At 37.6% G+C, this 22,602-nt stretch overlaps 1 protein-coding gene across 1 annotated transcript in view; it reads right to left on the reverse strand.

Annotated features, from left to right (window-relative positions):
- Window positions 1-22,006, reverse strand: part of LOC113075491 (protocadherin-9-like) — a 63,078-nt gene extending 41,072 nt beyond the window's left edge. Inside the window, exons 1-2 of the mRNA XM_026248209.1 lie at window positions 21,962-22,006; window positions 19,373-19,574 (exon numbers count right to left, since the gene is read on the reverse strand). Coding sequence (XP_026103994.1) covers window positions 19,373-19,574; window positions 21,962-22,006 — 247 coding nt within the window. The remainder of the gene's footprint in view (window positions 1-19,372; window positions 19,575-21,961) is intronic.
- Between the last annotated feature and the right edge of the window lie 596 nt (window positions 22,007-22,602).

Genomic DNA, 22,602 nt, shown 5'->3' on the forward strand with positions numbered 1-22,602 from the left:
GATGTGATGCATTACTGCAGTGAGGAGCCTAAATACCCATATGCATAAGAAGAGGCGGCCATCGCACAATCCACTTGAGATGGGCTAAATGCCACGCTTGATGCTATATCTTAACTTAATGCTTTGTCAATATTTATTCGCCGCTGTGATGATCGTGAGGTTCTGTAACTGCGTGTGGTCTTCAGCTTCCTTCAAGGATCGGTTCTCCCGTGGCACATGTGTCAATTTGTCTGGTGATTTATGATGTTGACTAACTGAGCTGGTATCACCTAACTCATTCAGAGAGAGGCCGTACAGGATACTTGGCAGGCGTCCACTTTGTAATGGGAAAAGCAGTAGGCAAGCATAACCCTCATGAGGCAGCCAGGAAAGATGAGAAAATAAGTGGGTCAAGCACTAGGCACAAGGGCACGAGGATGCAACAGGACCTGTGAAATCAATTCTGCTTTCTTCAAGAGTTGCTTTTGTGGGATATTGAACACTACAAAATGTGTAGAAGAGTGGTGGCTGACAGCGACAAGGTGATATGCTTTTATATTTAGCTTTGATTATTTCATCCTCTGGTCATTTAAACACATAAGAGTTGACAAGGTTCATATTGTCTCCCCTGCCTCACTATTGTTCTCCAGCCCTGAAGTGTGCAGAGTTATCAGGGTTTCATGCTGTGTGTAGATTTTGGTGACACCGGGCACAAAGCTGTGAGCAAGAAATATCCTGTGATATCCCATGCACTTTTACCAACGTGTTACACCACATTCCCTCTTTGTTTAATGACGCCAAGCCGAATGAATATTTGCGCCTTTAATGGAAAACATTTCCCGAGACGAAATCCCGTGCCAAAGTAGCTCTGTTGTGCATTCAAGGTACCCACTGACCGGCTGATATTTCACCTCGATGACAAGATGTCACTGTTTCAAATCACATCAGAGACACAGCGTGCTTCTCCCTCGACTTGAAATCATTTATTTATTGCATTCTGGCAATGGGCACGTTGCCACTGCTACTCTCAACCCTAAATTTACTTGTAGCAACACTTTAAACATTTCACTGCTAACTACAGGTGTGTTTTCCCAAAGATAAGGCATTTTTCTTTAGGTTAAACCTGTTATCTGCTTTACATAGCAGTGTTAGGTTTATCTGGAGTTAGCACTTCCTTTGTTGCCTTGAGGTCTCCCAAAGGCAAAAGAGAGGATGTCTGGCTCATCAACTGTTTTCTCATTATGCTTCTTTTTAGTACACAGTGCAACACAACAAAGGCTAAGGCAAATTGTAGGACATTATTGCGTTTAATGACCTTCCTACGAGTCAATGGAACGGAACAGAGGTGTTTTTAAAAAAACGTTCAGAGCGAATGTTATATATTTTTTCAAGTGTAATGCTTTCTTAGACTGATTAGTTATGAAACATTTCTGATGCAACCATTAACCCCAAAAGGGAATTCACTATGAATTAACTATTTGTGGCCATTGTTTCCAAAAAGTTTTGGGTACGATTTTTTGTTTTGTTTTTCTCACTTGGGCTGCATTTACAAAATTACAGCAAAACAGTAATATCGTATAATGTAATTTCTAATAATGGTTTTCTGTTTTCTAAAGTATTTTAAACTATAATTTATTTAGAATGTTCAGCAACATTCTTCAAAAACACTTCTATTATATGCTGATATGAAATCAGTTGTGCTGCTTAATGTTTTTGTGGAAACGACTGATACAATTTTCTTCTTTCTTTTCTTCTTCTTTTTGAATAGAAAGTTGAAAAGCAGCATTTATTTGAAATAGAAATTGTTTCTTACATTATAAATGTCTTTCTAATCAAATGAAGGCATCTTTGCTAAATAGAAAAATAAATATTTGGTGTATTTACTGTGATCAACTTGCCTTTAGAAAGCAGAATGCAACAGTAAGAAAAGCCATATTTTGTGGATATATATATATATATATATATATATACACTAAAGGAATTACACAAATCAGGGAACACCACAACTGGGCAAAACAATGTGCCATGATGGTTAAGTGAATTTGCCCCTAATTGTCTGATGGCCAATCCTGTATGATCTTTTCAATTCTCAACATGTGTTTATTGTATTGCTATAATATATACAAATACACTATCAAATCGAATAGTAGGTGAGCTATGACAGAATGCCTGTTAAAAAGCATGGGTAGTAGTAAGAAGTACATGACTGTAATGATGTTTTCAGTTGAAGAAATCATAGCAATCATAGCTTTATTATTGTGTGTGAAATTAGACCAGAGGCACCACTTTCACTAGGCCATATGGGCTGCAGCACAGCCAGGGGTCTGTCATTAACATAAAGATATGAGACTGAAGCATACAACAAACAAGTAAATGGAAAAGCAAATGAAAAGATCCAGAAATCAAATTTCTATCTATGTAGGGTTAACCAACTGAGAGCAATACAGTGCAGTTGAAGGACAATTCACAATTGCTGTTTCTGGGGAAAAAGTGCTAGAAGGAGACTGTTTCCAAGCCCTCTTGCATGATTTTAGTAAATGGTTTAATTTGATATAAATCATCGTCGAGCTAGATGTGGGAGTATCTCGTTTACAAATTGTGTCCTCGTTTGTTAGTGGCACGGCACCTCAATTACCCGCCGAGCAGCTTTTTATTTATTCATGCGCACAAAGTCATGTATTCATGAGGATTAAGCAGAGAGTCTCACAGAGACTGGCAGCCACAGACGGCATATTTTAACAGAAGGGGAAAATCTGACACAGATTAAACCATAAGTAGATGGGGAAGAATGGAAGACCCGTGGATTTGTGCATTCATAGGTCAGTACTTGGTCAGTTTCCCAAACTGCCCCATTCTGAGAAATCATCCTCAGCATGAAAAGACTTAGGGCACAAAGTGCAAAGAACAGTTCATGCAAAAATGCAATTTCCGACACCCTCTTGTCGTCCTAGACCTCTTTCCTCCATCAATCCATAGACAACTTGTGAAACCAAGTAGGTGATTTTTATTTATTTATATCCCTATTTGTTTTTTTAGCCCTATGATAATTTTGTATGAGAAATTGGTAGAATATAAGCCCCACCCCACCAATTATAATGTTTATGTGAAAAGAGCATATCATTTCTGAATTAATCATTCAAGCTGGATCTTTTCAAATGAATCTTTTGATTCGGTTCACAAAACCAGTCTGAATGACTCATTCAAAAATCTGACGAATCGCTGTTTAAGTAAATCTTTTACATTTTTTAAATAAAAGTTAACAGTAAGCTGAAGGGGAAGATTGTTGTTGAACAACAGCCAACATCACATGACATTAAATATAGCACGCCATCAAATGGACACTTTTAAAAAATATATTTTGCATCCTTTTTAAAGCTTGAAACCTCTCAATCACTGTCACTGTACGGAAAATAATGACCATTACTTGGCTCCTATATGAAGGTGAGTAAATGATGGCAGAATGGATGAACTACCCCTTTAAGAAAGAGCATATTGACGGGCAAATGTCATGACTATTTTATGTGTGAGAAAAAAAAAAAAGTAAATTGGAAGAGAAATGCATCACTGTTAAGACATTCTAATGAATACCCACTATATTGTACACAAACAGAAGAGGGGGAGGTGATGTAGTGACATTGTGTAGGAGAATATAGAAAGTGAATTGGTGTAGCTATCTGTGTGAATGATTTTTATAATAAACCACATTAAAACATACAGTGAAGCTTCTAAATGTGCCACAGGACAAACACTCATTCTGGTAACTTGAAAGCGAGGAACACCAGCATTATCCATTTGTCTTCCTGGCTCGCACTTCTCATCAGGAAATCCTGGGTATTCTTTTTCCAGCTCGTACTCACAGCCACATTAGACACATTTATCAGGATTCGCCAACACCATTATGACAGCCCTTATCAAATTATCTGTCGGCACAACTGGCTGTGAGTGAGGAATTAGAAACACTAACTTCACTGAGGAATGCAATTTGCTTGGATGCAGCGTGTCGGATGCTCGCGAGCGTGGCGCGGGGCCCAGTGGAGGGTTAACAGAACGGTCGCTGCATCCTGATTGGCTGTCTGTTGGGACAGATGTCCTCCTGTCGCTCCGACTCGAGAGGTGGATGTCCCTGCAAGCCATGACAGATGCTCCGAAAGGTAAAACAGATGGAAGTGACTCAGGGAGTGTGTGGCTATGGGCAGTTAAGTTGAGGAATAATGGGAATAATCATTCTAAAAAGCAAAAGGCTGTTCGTCACAAAGCGACCACGCATACCCAGGCAGCCCTGCAGAAAGGTAGAGACGCGAAACTCCTGAGAATGATTAAAAGCATCTCCCACCGTTCGGCGCAGGCAGCTATAATCAGACGCTCTGCTCCGCTACCCAGTATTTCTCAGACGGGAAGAACAGGTGTGCACCATCACACCGGGATCCAAATATGCAATCCAGTTCCCATGCTTAAGAGTGTTTACCGATGTTGTTAAGAAATGGAGTGTAAAATGCATAATTAGATACACCTTGTACACCGTGTTCGTTAAGAATTATAAATGTAAAATACCTTTGGCATAATGAAATGCCTACTAGAGATCTTAATAGGACGATTAGTCACAGGACAGGCTGGTTTGAAAAACGTGTGTTTTGATTTAGCACTAAGCAGAACCATAACTCGGCATAATGCGTCTTGCTGAAAAATCAGCCCGGCTCGGTGGCGTCTGTGCCGCGGAAGATGTTGCATTACCCATATGAATCTCAGCTGGCTTGTGTTTTTTTGCTCCTTCAGGTTCTCTCATTATTAACTTATGAAACCCCCTTCACGGCCGTGTGAGACAGCAATATGGAGCAGGAACATTTCTCTGAAAATAAGGGCTTGGGCATTCACTGGATAAACACGGGGCCTGCTTTATGGGTTCTACCTGCGGGTTGCCATTGGAGACACGGTGTCTCTACAAAGACATGCATAATTAACTGCAACTGTAGAGTGTGGAGGTGTAAAAGAGATCTACGAGCTGAAGCGCATCAAGGCGTGTATTATCAGTAGAGCATCTCTCGTCATTAGAATGCAAATCTACAATTTCAAGGACAAAACACTCATCAGCTGGTGCAATTGTGCCTCTGCTGTCCTCACGCCTGGCCCTCTCGTCATACCTTCGCTTGCAACTGTGCTTCTGTGCTTCAGTTTCCTGTGTGTGTGTGTGGATTAGTACGCCGTGCCTCGTTTGGAGTTGCATTTTTACACTGACAGCAGGTCTGATCATCAATTATTACAGCTCACTGACTCTAAAATGGGCATATCCCCTGGTGTGACACTTGCAGCTTTGACCACGGGCATGAGAGAGAGAGACCGGGAGAGAGTGAGAGAGTTAACCCAGAAGAGCAGTGCACCTGCATGCACAGTGACATCAGACATCAAAGTGGCAGAGGAGAACGGCCATGCCGCAAGACAACATCTGCCTCCCGCTGTGACCGACTAGTTAAGCCAGCTACACAATCAAGGACACACACCGTGCCTCTGTTAAAACCGCTGCAGACCCGCTTTGGAAATCGGACTAGAAGTTGTTTACCAGTAGACATTTTACTATATATAATGGAAACACTATAGGTTTAACTTTTAAATGAAATTTGAATGATAAATTACATTAAAAAGCAGAAAAAATATGATTTTTTTGTGATTTTTATGATCATATTGAAAATCTGTATTATTAAGTAAAATTAAAAAATCTTTCTTTCCTTTTTTTCATGCATACGCACACACACACACACACACACACACACACACACACAATATTATTATTTTTTATTATTAGAAAGGCTAGATGATAAATAAAATAAAATAAAATAAAATAAAATAAAATAAAATAAAATAAAATAAAATAAAATATGGAAAACTCAAATTTGGTGTTGAATAATGTCATCCACTTAATGATCGCATGTTTTAAAATAAAATGTAGAATATTTTTGGTATATTAATTTACATGTACCATAAATAATATAAATAAACATATAATGCTTGAAAGGTTGTGAATGTATAATTATTATTATTAATATTTGCAAGTCTCATTTTCTTTCTTCTTCTTCTTCTTCTTTTTTTTTTTACAGTAAAGTTTGAAATTATGGCTCAGATATAATGCTAGTGTTTTACACCCACAGCAAATGACGTGCATAATTCCATACTGTAGATCTTAATTAAATCGCAGTGTTTGGACCCATGGTAGCATGATGAAATTTAATCAGAGAACACCAACAAGGACTGTCTTTTTTTAACTAGAGAGCAGGAACATGGTAAATAAAGATTCATACACAGTATCTGGTTCAACATGGAAAACTTTGCACGGCGTGACAGATGCTGAACAGCTGAAACCCCTGGGAGTTAGGACTGCCTGGAATGAGCGCAAATCAATGCAACCAAGCAGGTGCGCAGAAGAATCAGGGCACAGGGACACTGGTGGCTGGTCGGCACAGCAGCTGGAGGTGCACTTCGGTGGCTCTCCTCGACGCAGACGGCGCAAAGTGGCAGGCAACTGCTTGACCCTCCTGGTGCTTCGCTGCCTGGAGGTCCCACAGATGCTGGGTAGCAGCATCATGACCTGTGAACTTGACCATGGTAAATGTGATGAATGCATCAGCTCTTCTGTGCGCGAGCTACGCCTCTGCCAGACCTCCATGTTCAGTGTCAAGCCCTCAAAAGCTCCTGTCATATTTTGTTAGCCCAAACACTTCCTGCCAGGGCAAGTCTAATCCATCCTCCATGTGTCCCGAATGAAATCCTTTTTCTTCCACTCAGCAAAGCTCTCTTGTTCCCACACTCCATCTGTCTGTGTTACTGGCCCCGAGCTCTTTCTGAAGTCATCCATTTGTTTGAGAATACCAATTTATCAAAGAATCAGAGCTCACATTGATCACCGGACCACAGGGTGCCACCAGGTAATCCGGTTCCTGCATGCACACGCACACACGCCTGGATTACATTCTACAGACGCGTGTGAAGATAAAGGACTGGGAGCTAAAAACGATCACTTATTCACATTCGATCGGTCTCATATTAGCTGTGTTTCACTCCTCTTGTTGATAAATTGGAAATAGAGTGAGCTACATTTTGCTTTGATATAACAATAGGTAAGGTTTTCTCTCAAAATATCAATCTTAAATAGCCCAGATGTCTCATCGACTGAATGCCCTAGTTTACAGAAGAATTTACAGATGTTTGGTTTCATGAATATGCAATATGTGATTTGCACTAATACTAAATGGGTTCAGTGGTTTATTAACCTGACACCAAAAAAAAAATAAAAATAAAAAATGTCACGGGTTAATAAAGTTACTGTCACCAAAAATACAACCCCCTAAGATGCTGAGTCTGTTTAGTTTTAAAAGAATATTGACACTCGTTTATTTCGGTCAATAATCCTATCTGAGGCCCATCTTTATCCTTGGCACTGTCTGCATAAGAAAAATGAGAAAGAGGTGTGGACATGCATTTTAATCAATTCGCCGTGGCATATTTTAGAGACCCAGTTCTCTGTGTAGACACAACAGCCCTAACATTAGATGCCGGTAAGAAATCAGGCATAATTTTGTTGAAATGTCATATATAAATAATATAATAAAAACTCTTATTTTGAGTGGTTTAAACAAATTACCTTAAATGGAAAAATAAAAAAAGACTGCACGGTCTATTCATGTTGCTAGACAAATAAATTAAATGAATACAAATTAAGATTAAGTGGAACATAATCTAATCACACATGCAACCAATATCTGAAGCTCACATTTAGTCTCCATGCGACAGCTTGTTCAAAACCCGAGGTTTTTAGTATTTACTGTTGTATAAGAGAAAACAAATTCTTGTCAAACTATTGGCAACAAATGGCATTTAATAAAACATCAACATATCAATTTTTCAGTTTCTTTCTGTGTTTTCTTGTTGCATTTGACTGTTTGTACCTATCCCTTGCACCATGTCAAATCAAGCACGCTGGATTCTGTAGACGTCAAAGAGGCAAGTGTTTCTGAGGGATGATAGACTTCTAACAAAATGCATTTGATTGATGGAACTGGAGTCTGCAGTCTGGTTCTGTTCACAAAGTGAATCAAGAGCATGAAAAATGTATGTGTATCCAAGACAAACATACAGGCATTTTAATGCTTTGATAATGAGCTTCTCTACAGTACAGTATTGTTCAAAATAATAGCAGTACAATGTGACTAACCAGAATAATCAAGGTTTTTCGTATATTTTTTTATTGCTACGTGGCAAACAAGTTACCAGTAGGTTCAGTAGATTCTCAGAAAACAAATGAGACCCAGCATTCATGATATGCACGCTCTTAAGGCTGTGCAATTGGGCAATTAGTTGAATTAGTTGAAAGGGGTGTGTTCAAAAAAATAGCAGTGTGGCATTCAATCACTGAGGTCATCAATTTTGTGAAGAAACAGGTGTGAATCAGGTGGCCCCTATTTAAGGATGAAGCCAACACTTGTTGAACATGCATTTGAAAGCTGAGGAAAATGGGTCGTTCAAGACATTGTTCAGAAGAACAGCGTACTTTGATTAAAAAGTTGATTAGAGAGGGGAAAACCTATAAAGAGGTGCAAAAAATGATAGGCTGTTCAGCTAAAATGATCTCCAATGCCTTAAAATGGAGAGCAAAACCAGAGAGACGTAGAAGAAAACGGAAGACAACCATCAAAATGGATAGAAGAATAACCAGAATGGCAAAGGCTCAGCCAATGATCACCTCCAGGATGATCAAAGACAGTCTGGAGTTACCTGTAAGTACTGTGACAGTTAGAAGACGTCTGTGTGAAGCTAATCTATTTTCAAGAATCCCCCGCAAAGTCCCTCTGTTAAAAAAAAGGCATGTGCAGAAGAGGTTACAATTTGCCAAAGAACACATCAACTGGCCTAAAGAGAAATGGAGGAACATTTTGTGGACTGATGAGAGTAAAATTGTTCTTTTTGGGTCCAAGGGCCACAGGCAGTTTGTGAGACGACCCCCAAACTCTGAATTCAAGCCACAGTACACAGTGAAGACAGTGACGCATGGAGGTGCAAGCATCATGATATGGGCATGTTTCTCCTACTATGGTGTTGGGCCTATTTATCGCATACCAGGGATCATGGATCAGTTTGCATATGTTAAAATACTTGAAGAGGTCATGTTGCCCTACGCTGAAGAGGACATGCCCTTGAAATGGTTGTTTCAACAAGACAATGACCCAAAACACACTAGTAAACGGGCAAAGTCTTGGTTCCAAACCAACAAAATTAATGTTATGGAGTGGCCAGCCCAATCTCCAGACCTTAATCCAATTGAGAACTTGTGGGGTGATATCAAAAATGCTGTTTCTGAAGCAAAACCAAGAAATGTGAATGAATTGTGGAATGTTGTTAAAGAATCATGGAGTGGAATAACAGCTGAGACGTGCCACAAGTTGGTTGACTCCATGCCACACAGATGTCAAGCAGTTTTAAAAAACTGTGGTCATACAACTAAATATTAGTTTAGTGATTCACAGGATTGCTAAATCCCAGAAAAAAAAAATGTTTGTACAAAATAGTTTTGAGTTTGTACAGTCAAAGGTAGACACTGCTATTTTTTTGAACACACCCCTTTCAACTAATTGCCCAATTGCACAGCCTTAAGAGCGTGCATATCATGAATGCTGGGTCTCATTTGTTTTCTGAGAATCTACTGAACCTACTGGTAACTTGTTTGCCACGTAGCAATAAAAAATATACTAAAAACCTTGCTTATTCTGGTTAGTCACATTGTACTGCTATTATTTTGAACAATACTGTACATATCTCTCTGGAAACCACATATGATAGTGGCCACTGAAATCATGCCAATTGGGAGAAACGTAATCACAATGACATTTAGATGATGAAGCCTCAAAGTGTCATGAACAGAAGTGCCTTTGCAGCCTGTTACTGGTCATGACTATCACGGATGAATGAACACCCGGTCCAAGGACCTCCTCAGTCCCAAGATGGGAAACTTTTGGTTTTAGTTTGGTTATGAAAATATAAATCGCTGAACATGCTATAATTATTTTATTTATTGTATTATTATTTATTATATGAATTTAAAATGATATGACAAATATAAACAAGTATTTTATATAATAATAATATTAATAATAACAAAAAAGTACTTTTCATATTTCAAAAAAGTAACTTTAAAGCGCAAACACACAAATATTTCAGCAAAATAAATCAAATTAATTTGAGCAAATTAAAGTTTTCTCATTCATTTCTGATTCTATGAGTTTTACAGATATACACAGAAGTCTAAAATCAATCTAAATTAAATCTGTCCCGCTTATAAGAAGTTTGGAACATAATGGACAATAATGATACTACAAAGTGTCAAGAGTTGACTTTGAAAATCAGGTCCAACCTTCATAAAAAAATCTCTACCAAATCTTCAGCACCTGTCGATGCTGCTAGCGTGTGGATTTCTCCTATTGAAGAGAGCGCATGCATATTTAATTATCTTTTACCTTGTGAATCTGTTTTTCTTTCGTCTTTGGTTTTTCAAGAACAGGTGATTTCGATTTTCAGAATCATATTACTTGTCAGAAAAATGAGACGCATCGCCTTGATAGCCAGTTGTTAGCAAGTGCTTTTGAGCTGGGTGTTTGAAGTTCCCCCACAGAGTTCAGAATACTTTATCCAGAGATGCAATCAAACGTGACAGCTACTGATCCATCCTCCAAATCAGACATGAGACTTACTGAACATGTTAACAAGCGCCGAATAGCTGTTTTAATTGTCAGAGCCTTTGAAATCCCAGTCAGAGAGTTCCACAGTCAGTTTTCATTCAGAACTTTTGTTCATTCAGAAAACACTTCAAATGAGTCTCCAATCAGAATGAGTGTGTGAAACCAAAACCAACTAAATGAATATATAAAAGTTATTGTTCTCATTTCCCATAATTTTCTAATACATATGAACATTTTAAGTTGTAGAAATGAACAGGCATTATGAGCAAACATTAATTTACAATGAACAGCTGCATTCTTTTAAATTAACATTAAAAATAAATCATTTATTTATTTATTTTCGGCTCAATCCCCAGCAGCACAACACTTAATACACTGTCCTGGAGCTTTCTTGTAAGACACATTCCTAACTCTTCCTGGGAAACAAAGGAGATTTTAGTGCTTTGACTTGACTTTCCAGATCAATACATTGTCTCCCCAAGACAACTGTCAATGGCATTTGAAGTAGACTAAACAGGTTCCCCTCAATATCAGCTCAAAGAGTCAATTCTTCCCCTAAAACCCTCTTGGCTATGACAGATAAACAGATGAAACCAATCAAATCCCACCTGACCAGGGCCAGACATGAAACAGGCAAAGACAGAAAAGAAATAAGGGCAAAACTGGCATGAGAATACTAAAAATGTGTACATTCGTCCTGCCGCTGGTTTAATTTAACTCGGTCTTAATGCAGCAGCTGGAAATAGGTTCCAAAACCCTGCAGCACAAAATCAGTTATTTGTTTAGCTCGAGAGAAGCCAACTTTGCAAATACGGTTTGGTTCAAGTGACCATCCCAATATGATTACTGGTGTCCCGTGGAAGGTCTTTAACAAGCATGCAAGCAAAAAAAGCTTTTTCAGCCCAGTCGTTTCATTTCTCATCTGTTTTTATTCCTTTTAGACTCAAGCTTTCATGCATGCTGGGCCGGGGATGGGATGACTTACTATGATGGTTGAAATACAGGCATTGCTTTGATGCAGTTGTGTCATATTACAACTCCGACTGAGATATTATGCTTAAATCAGTCAGAGTATTGCTATTATGATGAAAAGGGACAACAGCTAAAACGGCTTGCTTTTCAGGATGTCTCAACATCAACCAGGGACTCGCAGTCAGTCACTGATTCATACGCTTTCATCTGAAGCAGATATTATTTCACAATGTCATTTTTTTACACTAAAACCTGACATGATATTTCAAAATTGAAACAAAAGCAATGCTGAACAGTTTCAAACACGTAGCCTGTTTTCCCGGTAGTTAAGCAATTATTTTTGATTGTAAGAAGTTCATGTACCTATATAAAGTCACAATTTTGAATAAAAGGTTTCCAGGGTGGATTCTGATTGGGAAATGGAAAATAAAATGTAGTGTAATTAAGCTACACATTCATTACCAATGACTGAAGAAAATAATAGGCAGCCTGAATTGATTTAATGAAAATGCATTTTACACAGCGTCCCATCACTTTGTGCCATGTTTATAGCATTGTTTTACATGCTCCGCTTGAGATTATCTGAAAAGGCCAAGCTAGCATCTGTTAAACCACTAACAGCAATAACAGCTATGCTCTGCCATAGTGAAAGAGAGCGAGAGCATTTCATTTCTTAGGCTTAACCAAGTCCATGCTTGATTCAGTTTTAAACACTGCAGGAGAAAACAATGACAAAAAACACCCATGAAAGCACTTAGGGAAAGTATACATTGAAGCTCTTATGCTGAAAGCGTATCGGAATTATTAAAAGTCTAATCTTATTATTTTTAGACTGAATAAAATGGATTGGTTTATTTGAAAATATTTTTTAGACACCAGATTAGATTTTAGAAAGGCAAGACATAAGCTGGTCACATGAGGCCATATGCTACACACCAGGAAATCTCTCTCAATGGCTAATACTTTACTAATGACACTGCAAGAAAAAAATAAAAAATAAAAAAATATTAGCTGGTAATATGGAGACTCCCTGAGACTAAACTGGTTAGACTTTACTGTAGATGCATGAGAAAATCATATTCAAAAGGAAAATGGACTTCATGAAGGCACTTTATAAGCTATGTATGACTTCATTTATATGATTCAAGATGAATATTGAGTAAATTCCATGAATGTGGCATTACATCAGAATTCATTCAGAATTTTGGGGTAAAAAACTAAAACAAAAAGTTATATTTCTGAAAGCATACGCTTAAAAAATATGTTTAAAAACAATGGGGGGGAAATGCAGCTATATCAGTAATGAATTATTTTACACAACCAAAAGTTTTAAAACTTCTAAAGTGTGAGGTAAAAGGAATGATTACTTTATTCAATAAGATTTTTTTTTATTGTTTAAAAGTGACTGTAAATAAATTTATCTTACAATGTTTCGACTTCAAATGCTGTTTCTTTTAAAACTGTCATTCATCAAAAATCCACAAAACAAACATATCACCGTTTCCACAAAAAATAAGCAGCACTACTCTTTGATAATAATAGTAATAAATATTTCTTAAGCAGCAAATCAGCATATTAGAATGATTTCTGAAGGATCCTGTGACACTGAAGACTGGAGTAATGATGCTGAAAATTTCACAGAAATAAATTGCATTTTAAAATATATTCCAAAAAAAAAAAAAAAAAAACAAGCTTCTTCATTAGCTGTTCTTTTCCATTAGTCACCTGGTGGCCATACAAAACATAATGCAATTGCTACGAGGTTTCCACCAGTTCAACGTCTGCGAGGGTTATTAAGGATGTAAATCAACACACACTGCAATGCTGCATGATTATAGCTCTATAAATAACCCTTATGTAATTAATCTGACTTATTTGGAAGGAAACAATGCGACTCATGCAATCACGGAGCACACCATTATGGCAAATTAGCTTTGTAGTGCGCAATACCCACCTCCTTACAAACACTAGACTCAACACTTTCAAGGCAAAGCTTAATATAATTGTATTTTACACACTGCGTCCAAACGATTCGTTAAAACCAGAAAAAATTTATTTAAGATTACGTTTGTTTGCTTGTTTGCATTAATATGTAACCACCTGGATTCCACGGCGGCACTGATCCCAAACATACACTTTAATGCATAATACTGTTTGATGTTAAGTACAAAGGGTTGGCCACCTGAAGAGACAGCGAAGATTTAAAAATGTTCATTGCACGAGAAGTTCCCTTTTCTCTCTGCCAGCTGTTCGGGAGGATGGAAGCACAGGGTGGTGGCAGAGATACAACAACGTCCATGCTAATTCGGCAAACAGCAGACTGGGGTCTTTAGCCAATCGGCCAGAGGCTGTGGCAAATTTGAGCTGCTCACAGCACAGTTTGGTAAAAATGAGCAAATATACTGGTGACCGTTTGATAAAGAAAGCCCGAGGAGGCAAAGCAAAAGGGAGCCATAAAACGAACAACCTCCTGCCTCATAAATAACTGTAACATAAATGCCACATGAACTTTATTTCGAAAGCGGGCGGTCTAATAAAGACGCTGTTTTTAAAAAGGAGCGGAGAAATACATTGTCGCAAGAATGCCATTTCCTCTGCTTTTCCAACTGCTATTACTCAAATCGCAATGACACACGAGACCTTGCCATGCCACCTTTCAGTGCGTAAACTTGCTTCACATCACCTTTTCCCTGCGTCTGCCACCGGTACTCTGTTCTTTTCCTCAATCCCCCTTCGTCTTGCTCTCTCTCTCTATCTCTCTCTCTTGTTCTCACTCTTTTCAAATTGAGACGACAAGATAAGCGATTGCCACAGATACAGCTGCCTGCTGCTCATTGATAAAACCATATCTAATCCGTCTTGGGCTCCCTACGCCTCCGATGCACTCCTCTCACAGTCTCAGAGTCTGTCAACAGAGAGGGGATCTATCTCTCTTTTTGAACTCTCAGCCACGGCTACAGTTTATATCAGTGAACTTTTGGGCTTGGAAATGGGGACCGAATGAGATGGTTAACTTATGTCCTCAATGAGCACACATTGGGTGGTCCCATCACGCTTGAGGAGATGATGTCAGCCTTTTCTCTTCTGCTTTATGCCATCTTGAACTGCTCTTCTGCCGATTATGAACAAATGACATGATTTCTATCAATCTGGCTTTTGCACAACAGCAAATAATCTTGGGATGAAAGTGCATGATGTATTTCTCATTTTAAGCAGCGTTGGATTGCTCATGTTTATTCATGAGGCTGTCAGTTTGGAAGCTTTCAGGTTTTTTCAGCTTGTGCTTTGACAATAGAATAAATGATAGATTTTGTGTACAAAGAATGGTTTGCTTGCACAGATGAAGTTGAAGTGAAAAGAAAGCGATAAGAAGACTGACTTCAGAATACCCTCTCATATTTCTCATATATCATTTGCTGTCTGAATTACCTGAGAGCATTTTAGCCTCCAGATAGAGGGGGTAGTGGGGGGATTGCCAAAAAAGGTGCCCACTTTGCCAATTAACCCAGTTCCCAAATGACACGGACGTCGTGCTCCCATTTACAAGGCTGATTTTATGAAGCCTGAGATGCATCCATCGCAGAATATTAATGAGCCACAGAGCAATCACTTAGCATATGCAAATCACTACTAGTGTTATTGTTTGTTTCTTTTTACAGGATGATGCACAGAATCAGCCCATTATCCAGCTTGTTGTGATCACTCAGAATATAAAAAATAGTACACCAAAAAATTCCAAAAAGTCAGATATGGAATTATTAGTTTGTGGTATACAAACCATCCAGTGCATGTCAGGAATATAATATACTAAACTGCACATAGCCCTAAGCCTGTATATGACTGTAACATGTAGCTTAAAACATAAAAACAACAACAACAACAAAACTACTACTCAGTCTTAGAGGGATAGTTCACCCCAAAATGTAAATTATGTCATCAGTTACTCATCCTCACCAAACCTGTATGAGTTTCTTTTTCTGTTGAACACAAAATAAGAACAGTTGAGAGTAGCCATTTACATATTTATGGGGGTAAATACTGTGCAAGCCAATGGCTACTTGTTAACCTGCTACCATAGCTGGGAAGTTACTAGCTAAAAGTACTTTTATTATTATTATTATTATTATTTTAGTAGCAGTGTGGTACTATTTTTGTCTGTCTCTTATCTCTTATCTTAAGAGAGAGTTTACCCACAAATGACAAATCTGCTAATTAGCATTCAGTATTACAAAGTCTTGAGGTTTGAAATGACACGGGGCTGAGCGAATGATGACAGAATTGTAATTTCTGGGTTTCATTTCAGTAGCTCAGTGTTTAATGTAAATTAATACTTAATTATTGAAATTCTGTCACCCCAATATTCACATTGTTTTTGTTTTAGATAAATGCTGCTCATTTAAAAATAATTACATAATCAGATCATTTATAAAATATATATATATATATATATATATATATATATATATATATATATATACAGTATACACACATATACATATATAATGTAAAAATAGGGTGTCAAAACATTTTATATGGAGATATGCGTATATATGTGAGATAGGTGTTTGTATGCATAGAAAAAACAATACTGTCTAGTTTATCAGACATACAGTATATATGAATGTAAAAAAAATAAAAATATGGATTTAAATGCATATACACTATAGGATAGGGCTCAGCTTGAGATAACACGTTGCATTATCAGAGAGAGCAGGCCAGTTCAACAAAAGCTAATCTAGAGCAAAGACCACCATGTGTGTGTAAATAGTTTGGCGGGAGTAGAGCTGAAGAAATACATTCATTCTTACACAGCACTGTGAGTGTCATAGTTTGGCTGGATATCTGAAGGTGTACACAAGCCAATTTATTTTATTCATGTGCTTTTTTTTTTCTCTCAGTATTGTTTTGCCATAAACAACATGAATAGCATTATGGTATTTCAGCCATATTATTGATGTGTAAGCCAGAAAGAGATGAAGAGATCTGTGCTGATCACAGGATCTGCCCGACGCACCGGACCATCCTACAGTGTTTGAGATACAAGGGCTTTACCTCCCTGGGTCACGGTGAGAATCAAACACAATAACTGCTTTTATGCAGCATGATGAAGAAGATCTACTAAGTTTACATTCACAAAGTCCAGTCGGTCATACTAAAGGCTGTGCAATATAGAGTATCGCAGCAGTAAATACTAACCAGCTCTTGCGCCTCATTAAACAATAACAACTTGAGCAAATAAATACCCCCCCTAAACAAGCATTATTTATTCTGCAAAGCACTATTGCAGAAGGTAGCATAATGTTCACTGAGCAGCAATGTACCCAATAAACTTTGCATTTCTGATGCTGCGTCCAGCGCTATTTCAAAAGTCTGGAGTCAGGAAGTTTTTTTTTTTTTTTTTTTTTACATTATAATTCATAATGTAACATAATACTTCCTAATAAACATTGTTCTTTTGTACTATTCATCAAAAAAGTATGGTTTTTAGAAAAATTATGAATATGAACTAATATTTACTGATTTCAGTATTGATACAATAAATAAAAAAATGAAATAAATGAAATAAATGAAATAAATGAAAGAAAGAAAGAAAGAAAGAAAGAAAGAAAGAAAGAAAGATCATGTGACTCTGAAGAGTAATGGCGGCTGAAGAATACACAGCTTTGCCACCACATTAATAGATTACATATGGAAATATATACAGTATTGTTCAAAATAATAGCAGTACAATGTGACTAACCAGAATAATCAAGGTTTTTAGTATATTTTTTATTGCTACGTGGCAAACAAGTTACCAGTAGGTTCAGTAGATTGTCAGAAAACAAACAAGACCCAGCATTCATGATATGCACGCTCTTAAGGCTGTGCAATTGGGCAATTAGTTGAATTAGTTGAAAGGGGTGTGTTCAAAAAAATAGCAGTGTCTACCTTTGACTGTACAAACTCAAAACTATTTTGTACAAACATTTTTTTTTTCTGGGATTTAGCAATCCTGTGAATCTAATATTTAGTTGTATGACCACAGTTTTTTAAAACTGCTTGACATCTGTGTGGCATGGAGTCAACCAACTTGTGGCACCTCTCAGCTGTTATTCCACTCCATGATTCTTTAACAACATTCCACAATTCATTCACATTTCTTGGTTTTGCTTCAGAAACAGCATTTTTGATATCACCCCACAAGTTCTCAATTGGATTAAGGTCTGGAGATTGGGCTGGCCACTCCATAACATTAATTTTGTTGGTTTGGAACCAAGACTTTGCCCGTTTACTAGTGTGTTTTGGGTCATTGTCTTGTTGAAACAACCATTTCAAGGGCATGTCCTCTTCAGCATAGGGCAACATGACCTCTTCAAGTATTTTAACATATGCAAACTGATCCATGATCCCTGGTATGCGATAAATAGGCCCAACACCATAGTAGGAGAAACATGCCCATATCATGATGCTTGCACCTCCATGCTTCACTGTCTTCACTGTGTACTGTGGCTTGAATTCAGAGTTTGGGGGTCGTCTCACAAACTGCCTGTGGCCCTTGGACCCAAAAAGAACAATTTTACTCTCATCAGTCCACAAAATGTTCCTCCATTTCTCTTTAGGCCAGTTGATGTGTTCTTTGGCAAATTGTAACCTCTTCTGCACATGCCTTTTTTTTAACAGAGGGACTTTGCGGGGGATTCTTGAAAATAGATTAGCTTCACACAGACGTCTTCTAACTGTCACAGTACTTACAGGTAACTCCAGACTGTCTTTGATCATCCTGGAGGTGATCATTGGCTGAGCCTTTGCCATTCTGGTTATTCTTCTATCCATTTTGATGGTTGTCTTCCGTTTTCTTCCACGTCTCTCTGGTTTTGCTCTCCATTTTAAGGCATTGGAGATCATTTTAGCTGAACAGCCTATCATTTTTTGCACCTCTTTATAGGTTTTCCCCTCTCTAATCAACTTTTTAATCAAAGTACGCTGTTCTTCTGACAAAGGCTTGAACGACCCATTTTCCTCAGCTTTCAAATGCATGTTCAACAAGTGTTGGCTTCATCCTTAAATAGGGGCCACCTGATTCACACCTGTTTCTTCACAAAATTGATGACCTCAGTGATTGAATGCCACACTGCTATTTTTTTGAACACACCCCTTTCAACTAATTGCCCAATTGCACAGCCTTAAGAGCGTGCATATCATGAATGCTGGGTCTCATTTGTTTTCTGACAATCTACTGAACCTACTGGTAACTTGTTTGCCACGTAGCAATAAAAAAAATATACGAAAAACCTTGATTATTCTGGTTAGTCACATTGTACTGCTATTATTTTGAACAATACTGTACATATATTCAGATAGAAAACAGTTATTTTAAATTGTAAATCACATTTCACAATACTACTGTTTTTACTTAGCTTTCAGTCAAATAAATGCAGCCTCATTGTGCATAAAAAAAATATCAAAAATCTTACCAACCCCAAACTTTTGAACAGTAATGCATATATCAAAGTGTGAGAAATATGTGACGCAATGGTCAAACACACTCATCTGAATGTTTTCATAGATGAAGAATTAAAAACCTGTGTATACGTAAAATAACAACATTGCTAAGCAATTTTTCAGCCTAGGCAGCATGGAGGCGGTCACAGTTGATATCCCTCTGCCTTTTGCCTGCTCAGCTGCTGAAAATGTGCTGGTAAAGGACAGCAGTCAGTACTTACTGGACTCGGGGTCAGAGTTGCCGTCACCCTCAGTGCGGCTGTTCGGTGAGGTCTGTTCATAGTACTCTTCCTGAGGGAAGCCCAAGGGCAGAGGCTGGGTGATGCTGGCACCGCTATTGGGCTCCTGCTCTCCGAGCCCGCTGTCACTGCAGCTCTCCTGAGAGCCGTCCGGGAGGTGAAAGGTCACTCGCCGTTGCGTCTGCTAAAATACACACAAAGAAAAACACACAGCAGTCAAGCTGAGAAGGCAGTGGCTTCAGGCTTTCAGGAAGGAACAGGAGACTTCATTTTAGAATATTTGTTCCTGTGTACCAGAGTCACAGCTCTGGACCTGCAGCTGTATTTTAAAATGAAAAACATTTCAAATGTCTTATTTTAATCACTGCAAAAAGTGGAAACACAAATGTTATCTTAAAGTTGAAGTGGGTAATATTTCAATCACTGGTATTACCAATGGAGTCACAGAAAATATGAAAATAAAAATGAAGCAAGAACAGGAAAATATATTTCACCAAGTCGGTTTAGTGACTATTTATAGTTGACCTAAATCTTAGAAAAGACTTTTGTTAGAATAACTTATATAGTCAGGTTGATTATAGTCCTACTGAAATATTTTTTTATAACTTGATTAAATATTCTGAGTATTCAAAATCATTAAATAAAATACAATAAAAAACGTTAGGAAGAAATACAATAAAATAAAGTAGGGAGGACCAGGCAGTTTTCAAAATAAGAAAGCAAATAAATAAAATGATACATTTTCTCAGTTTAAACATTTGATATGTCATCTATGTTGTATTCTGAATAAAATATTGACATCTGAAACTTCCACATCATTGCATTCTGTTTTTATTCACAATTTGTACAGTGTCCCAACTTTTTTGGACTTGTGTTTGTAAAAAACATAATAAAAAAGGTTTCTAGAGTGTAGCTGGTTATTATATTGTATTTTTATAATATTATATAAAAATATTCTTTTTTCTTTTGGTGTAGCTGGTGCTAAATGTATTATATTGCCGAGTATCATTCCAAGGAATAAACAAAATCACATAAACATAAACTTCAGTTATGAGATGACTGCCAGCAAGAACGGCAAAGTATCATTTGATCCATTTTAATAAAATCATTTCCGTCACTACTTGAGACACTGGTTCTACTCGGCTGCTCCTCCAGGAGAATATCAGAGCCTCAGTTTCTCCCTCCGAGCATTGTGTTTCTGATTGATAGAGACTGCCCACAGTCATGCAAACTAGTGATTCTTTTTCACAAGGCTCCACTGCTTTCGACCCACTGGCCCAATTTAGACGGCGGAGGAGGATGTGGATCAAGTAGCTTTAACCAGGCAGATCTGGGAACACTATGTAGATTTTCTTGTTCATAGGAGGAGAACCTCTGTCTCTTCAGGGCTGAAATCGGTATGTAAGGTGACCTTTTTGCGGTCTCTTAAATTGCTGGCGGTTTAGAAGATTCTTTATAAGTCTTTATAAAACAGGGCACCTTTATCTTCTTCTTTATCTAATATCACATTAGACTCAAATATGCCAATACCAGTTTATTTGCTTTTTCATATTTATACCTAGAACAGCCAGTGGCATTATTATGGCCAAAATTAAAGGCAAAGCAATTGAATTCACAATGCCAAATTCAATGCAAAGAAGAAAAAAAAGCAATGGTACTGATGTGATTGTGTTTGTTTTTTCATTGCTTTGAGTATTTCATATATATGAGTATTCATATTTGACTGGGGAAGAAAAATACCTAAGATATATCCATGCGTTATCAGTATCAGTTGCTCCATGTGCTTTCTATTAATACTTGAAGAAAATACAGTTGAAATTAAAAACACACAGAACATATTTCCTTATATTCTTAAAGCATTGCAAAACGAAATGAAGAATCAAAAGTTAATCATGAGCACATGCTCAAGAGCTCTAGGGAATTTAAACCAGCCTTTTTTGAATGTTTCTCTTCTGTCACTATGATACGCAAATAAAGGTTGTGTTGTGATTTGAGAAAAAGAATTGCTGTAAAAATAAATAGGAAAATAAAATTCCTTGCGCTAATAAAGAACATGTGTTTCCAAAAACAAAATCTCCATAATGCTTACAATTTCATTGTGGGGCTATTGGTGGATTGACAAACCTAAATCCTAACAGTTGGCATGCTGAATGCAAAGTTGTGAAGGTTCATTATAGTTGGTGTTTCTGCCACCTCAGAAGCATTTTTCAAAACTGAGAAATCAACAGAAAGTAGTCACAGAATATAAACTACTCCTAAAAAAACTTCAGTAACACCAAACTTTCTGTATGAATAAAAGAATAATAAAAATGCTGTCATATGATGCAATTTCAAGGGCAATTTTCACTTTGGAGTGTTACAAGCTGTTCATGCATAAATGAGATCCCTAACGTTGCAAAGACTAAAGTCTCAAACCTAAAGAGGTATTCGTTTAAAAGTTAAGACTTGTCCATGCCCTCCTGAAAAGCCTCATTTAAATACACCGCCATGTCTACGTCAATGTGTGGGAACATTTGCATAACACCGCCTAAATGTTCACGCAAAGAAAGAAGAAGTAACTTTGAGTCTCACTGTAGTCTTGTTGCTGCTGACGTCACAATGTCGTGTCGTCACCATGTCGTGGAAATGCTGTGTTTCATTGTGAAAGCGAAAATACTTGGTTTGGTCTTTCGAAAGAGGACACAACTAGGAATCAGTGGTTAAAGGTACAGGTTGTAGGACCTGCTATTAGAGGGCGCACTACCAAAACAATAACAATCGAGTGGTTTGATGACGCTAAGAAGGCGTGTGGAATGATGGGATTTGTTATCTTCTACCCAACCGCTGATGACCATCAATCAGACGAAAATATAAATCATGGATTTAACGCGAGTTCAACGATCTGCGCGAGTAAATTACATTCAAAGTCAATGCAAAGACGCAATCAGAAAAGGGTAACTAACATAATTGAGAGACAACTGCACTGCCCCGTGTCACTGTTTAGAATGGGAACATTACAAGTAGTTGAAAACCTTAGAGATATTGTTAGTAATCTGCTGGACAGAATAAATAACACTAGCCTAGTGGTTTTTGGATATTTTACTGCAAATATCTTACAAATTGTACCTTTAAGTCATATTTACAACACTGTTCCAGAAAAGTTCATCGGATATTCAGATGTTTACAGTGCATTTTTGCAGCACTTTTTCTATAAAGTGGGGTAGTTGCAACTT

The sequence above is a fragment of the Carassius auratus genome, unplaced genomic scaffold (genome assembly GCF_003368295.1).
Source record: "Carassius auratus strain Wakin unplaced genomic scaffold, ASM336829v1 scaf_tig00017073, whole genome shotgun sequence".
Lineage (NCBI taxonomy): Eukaryota > Metazoa > Chordata > Actinopteri > Cypriniformes > Cyprinidae > Carassius > Carassius auratus.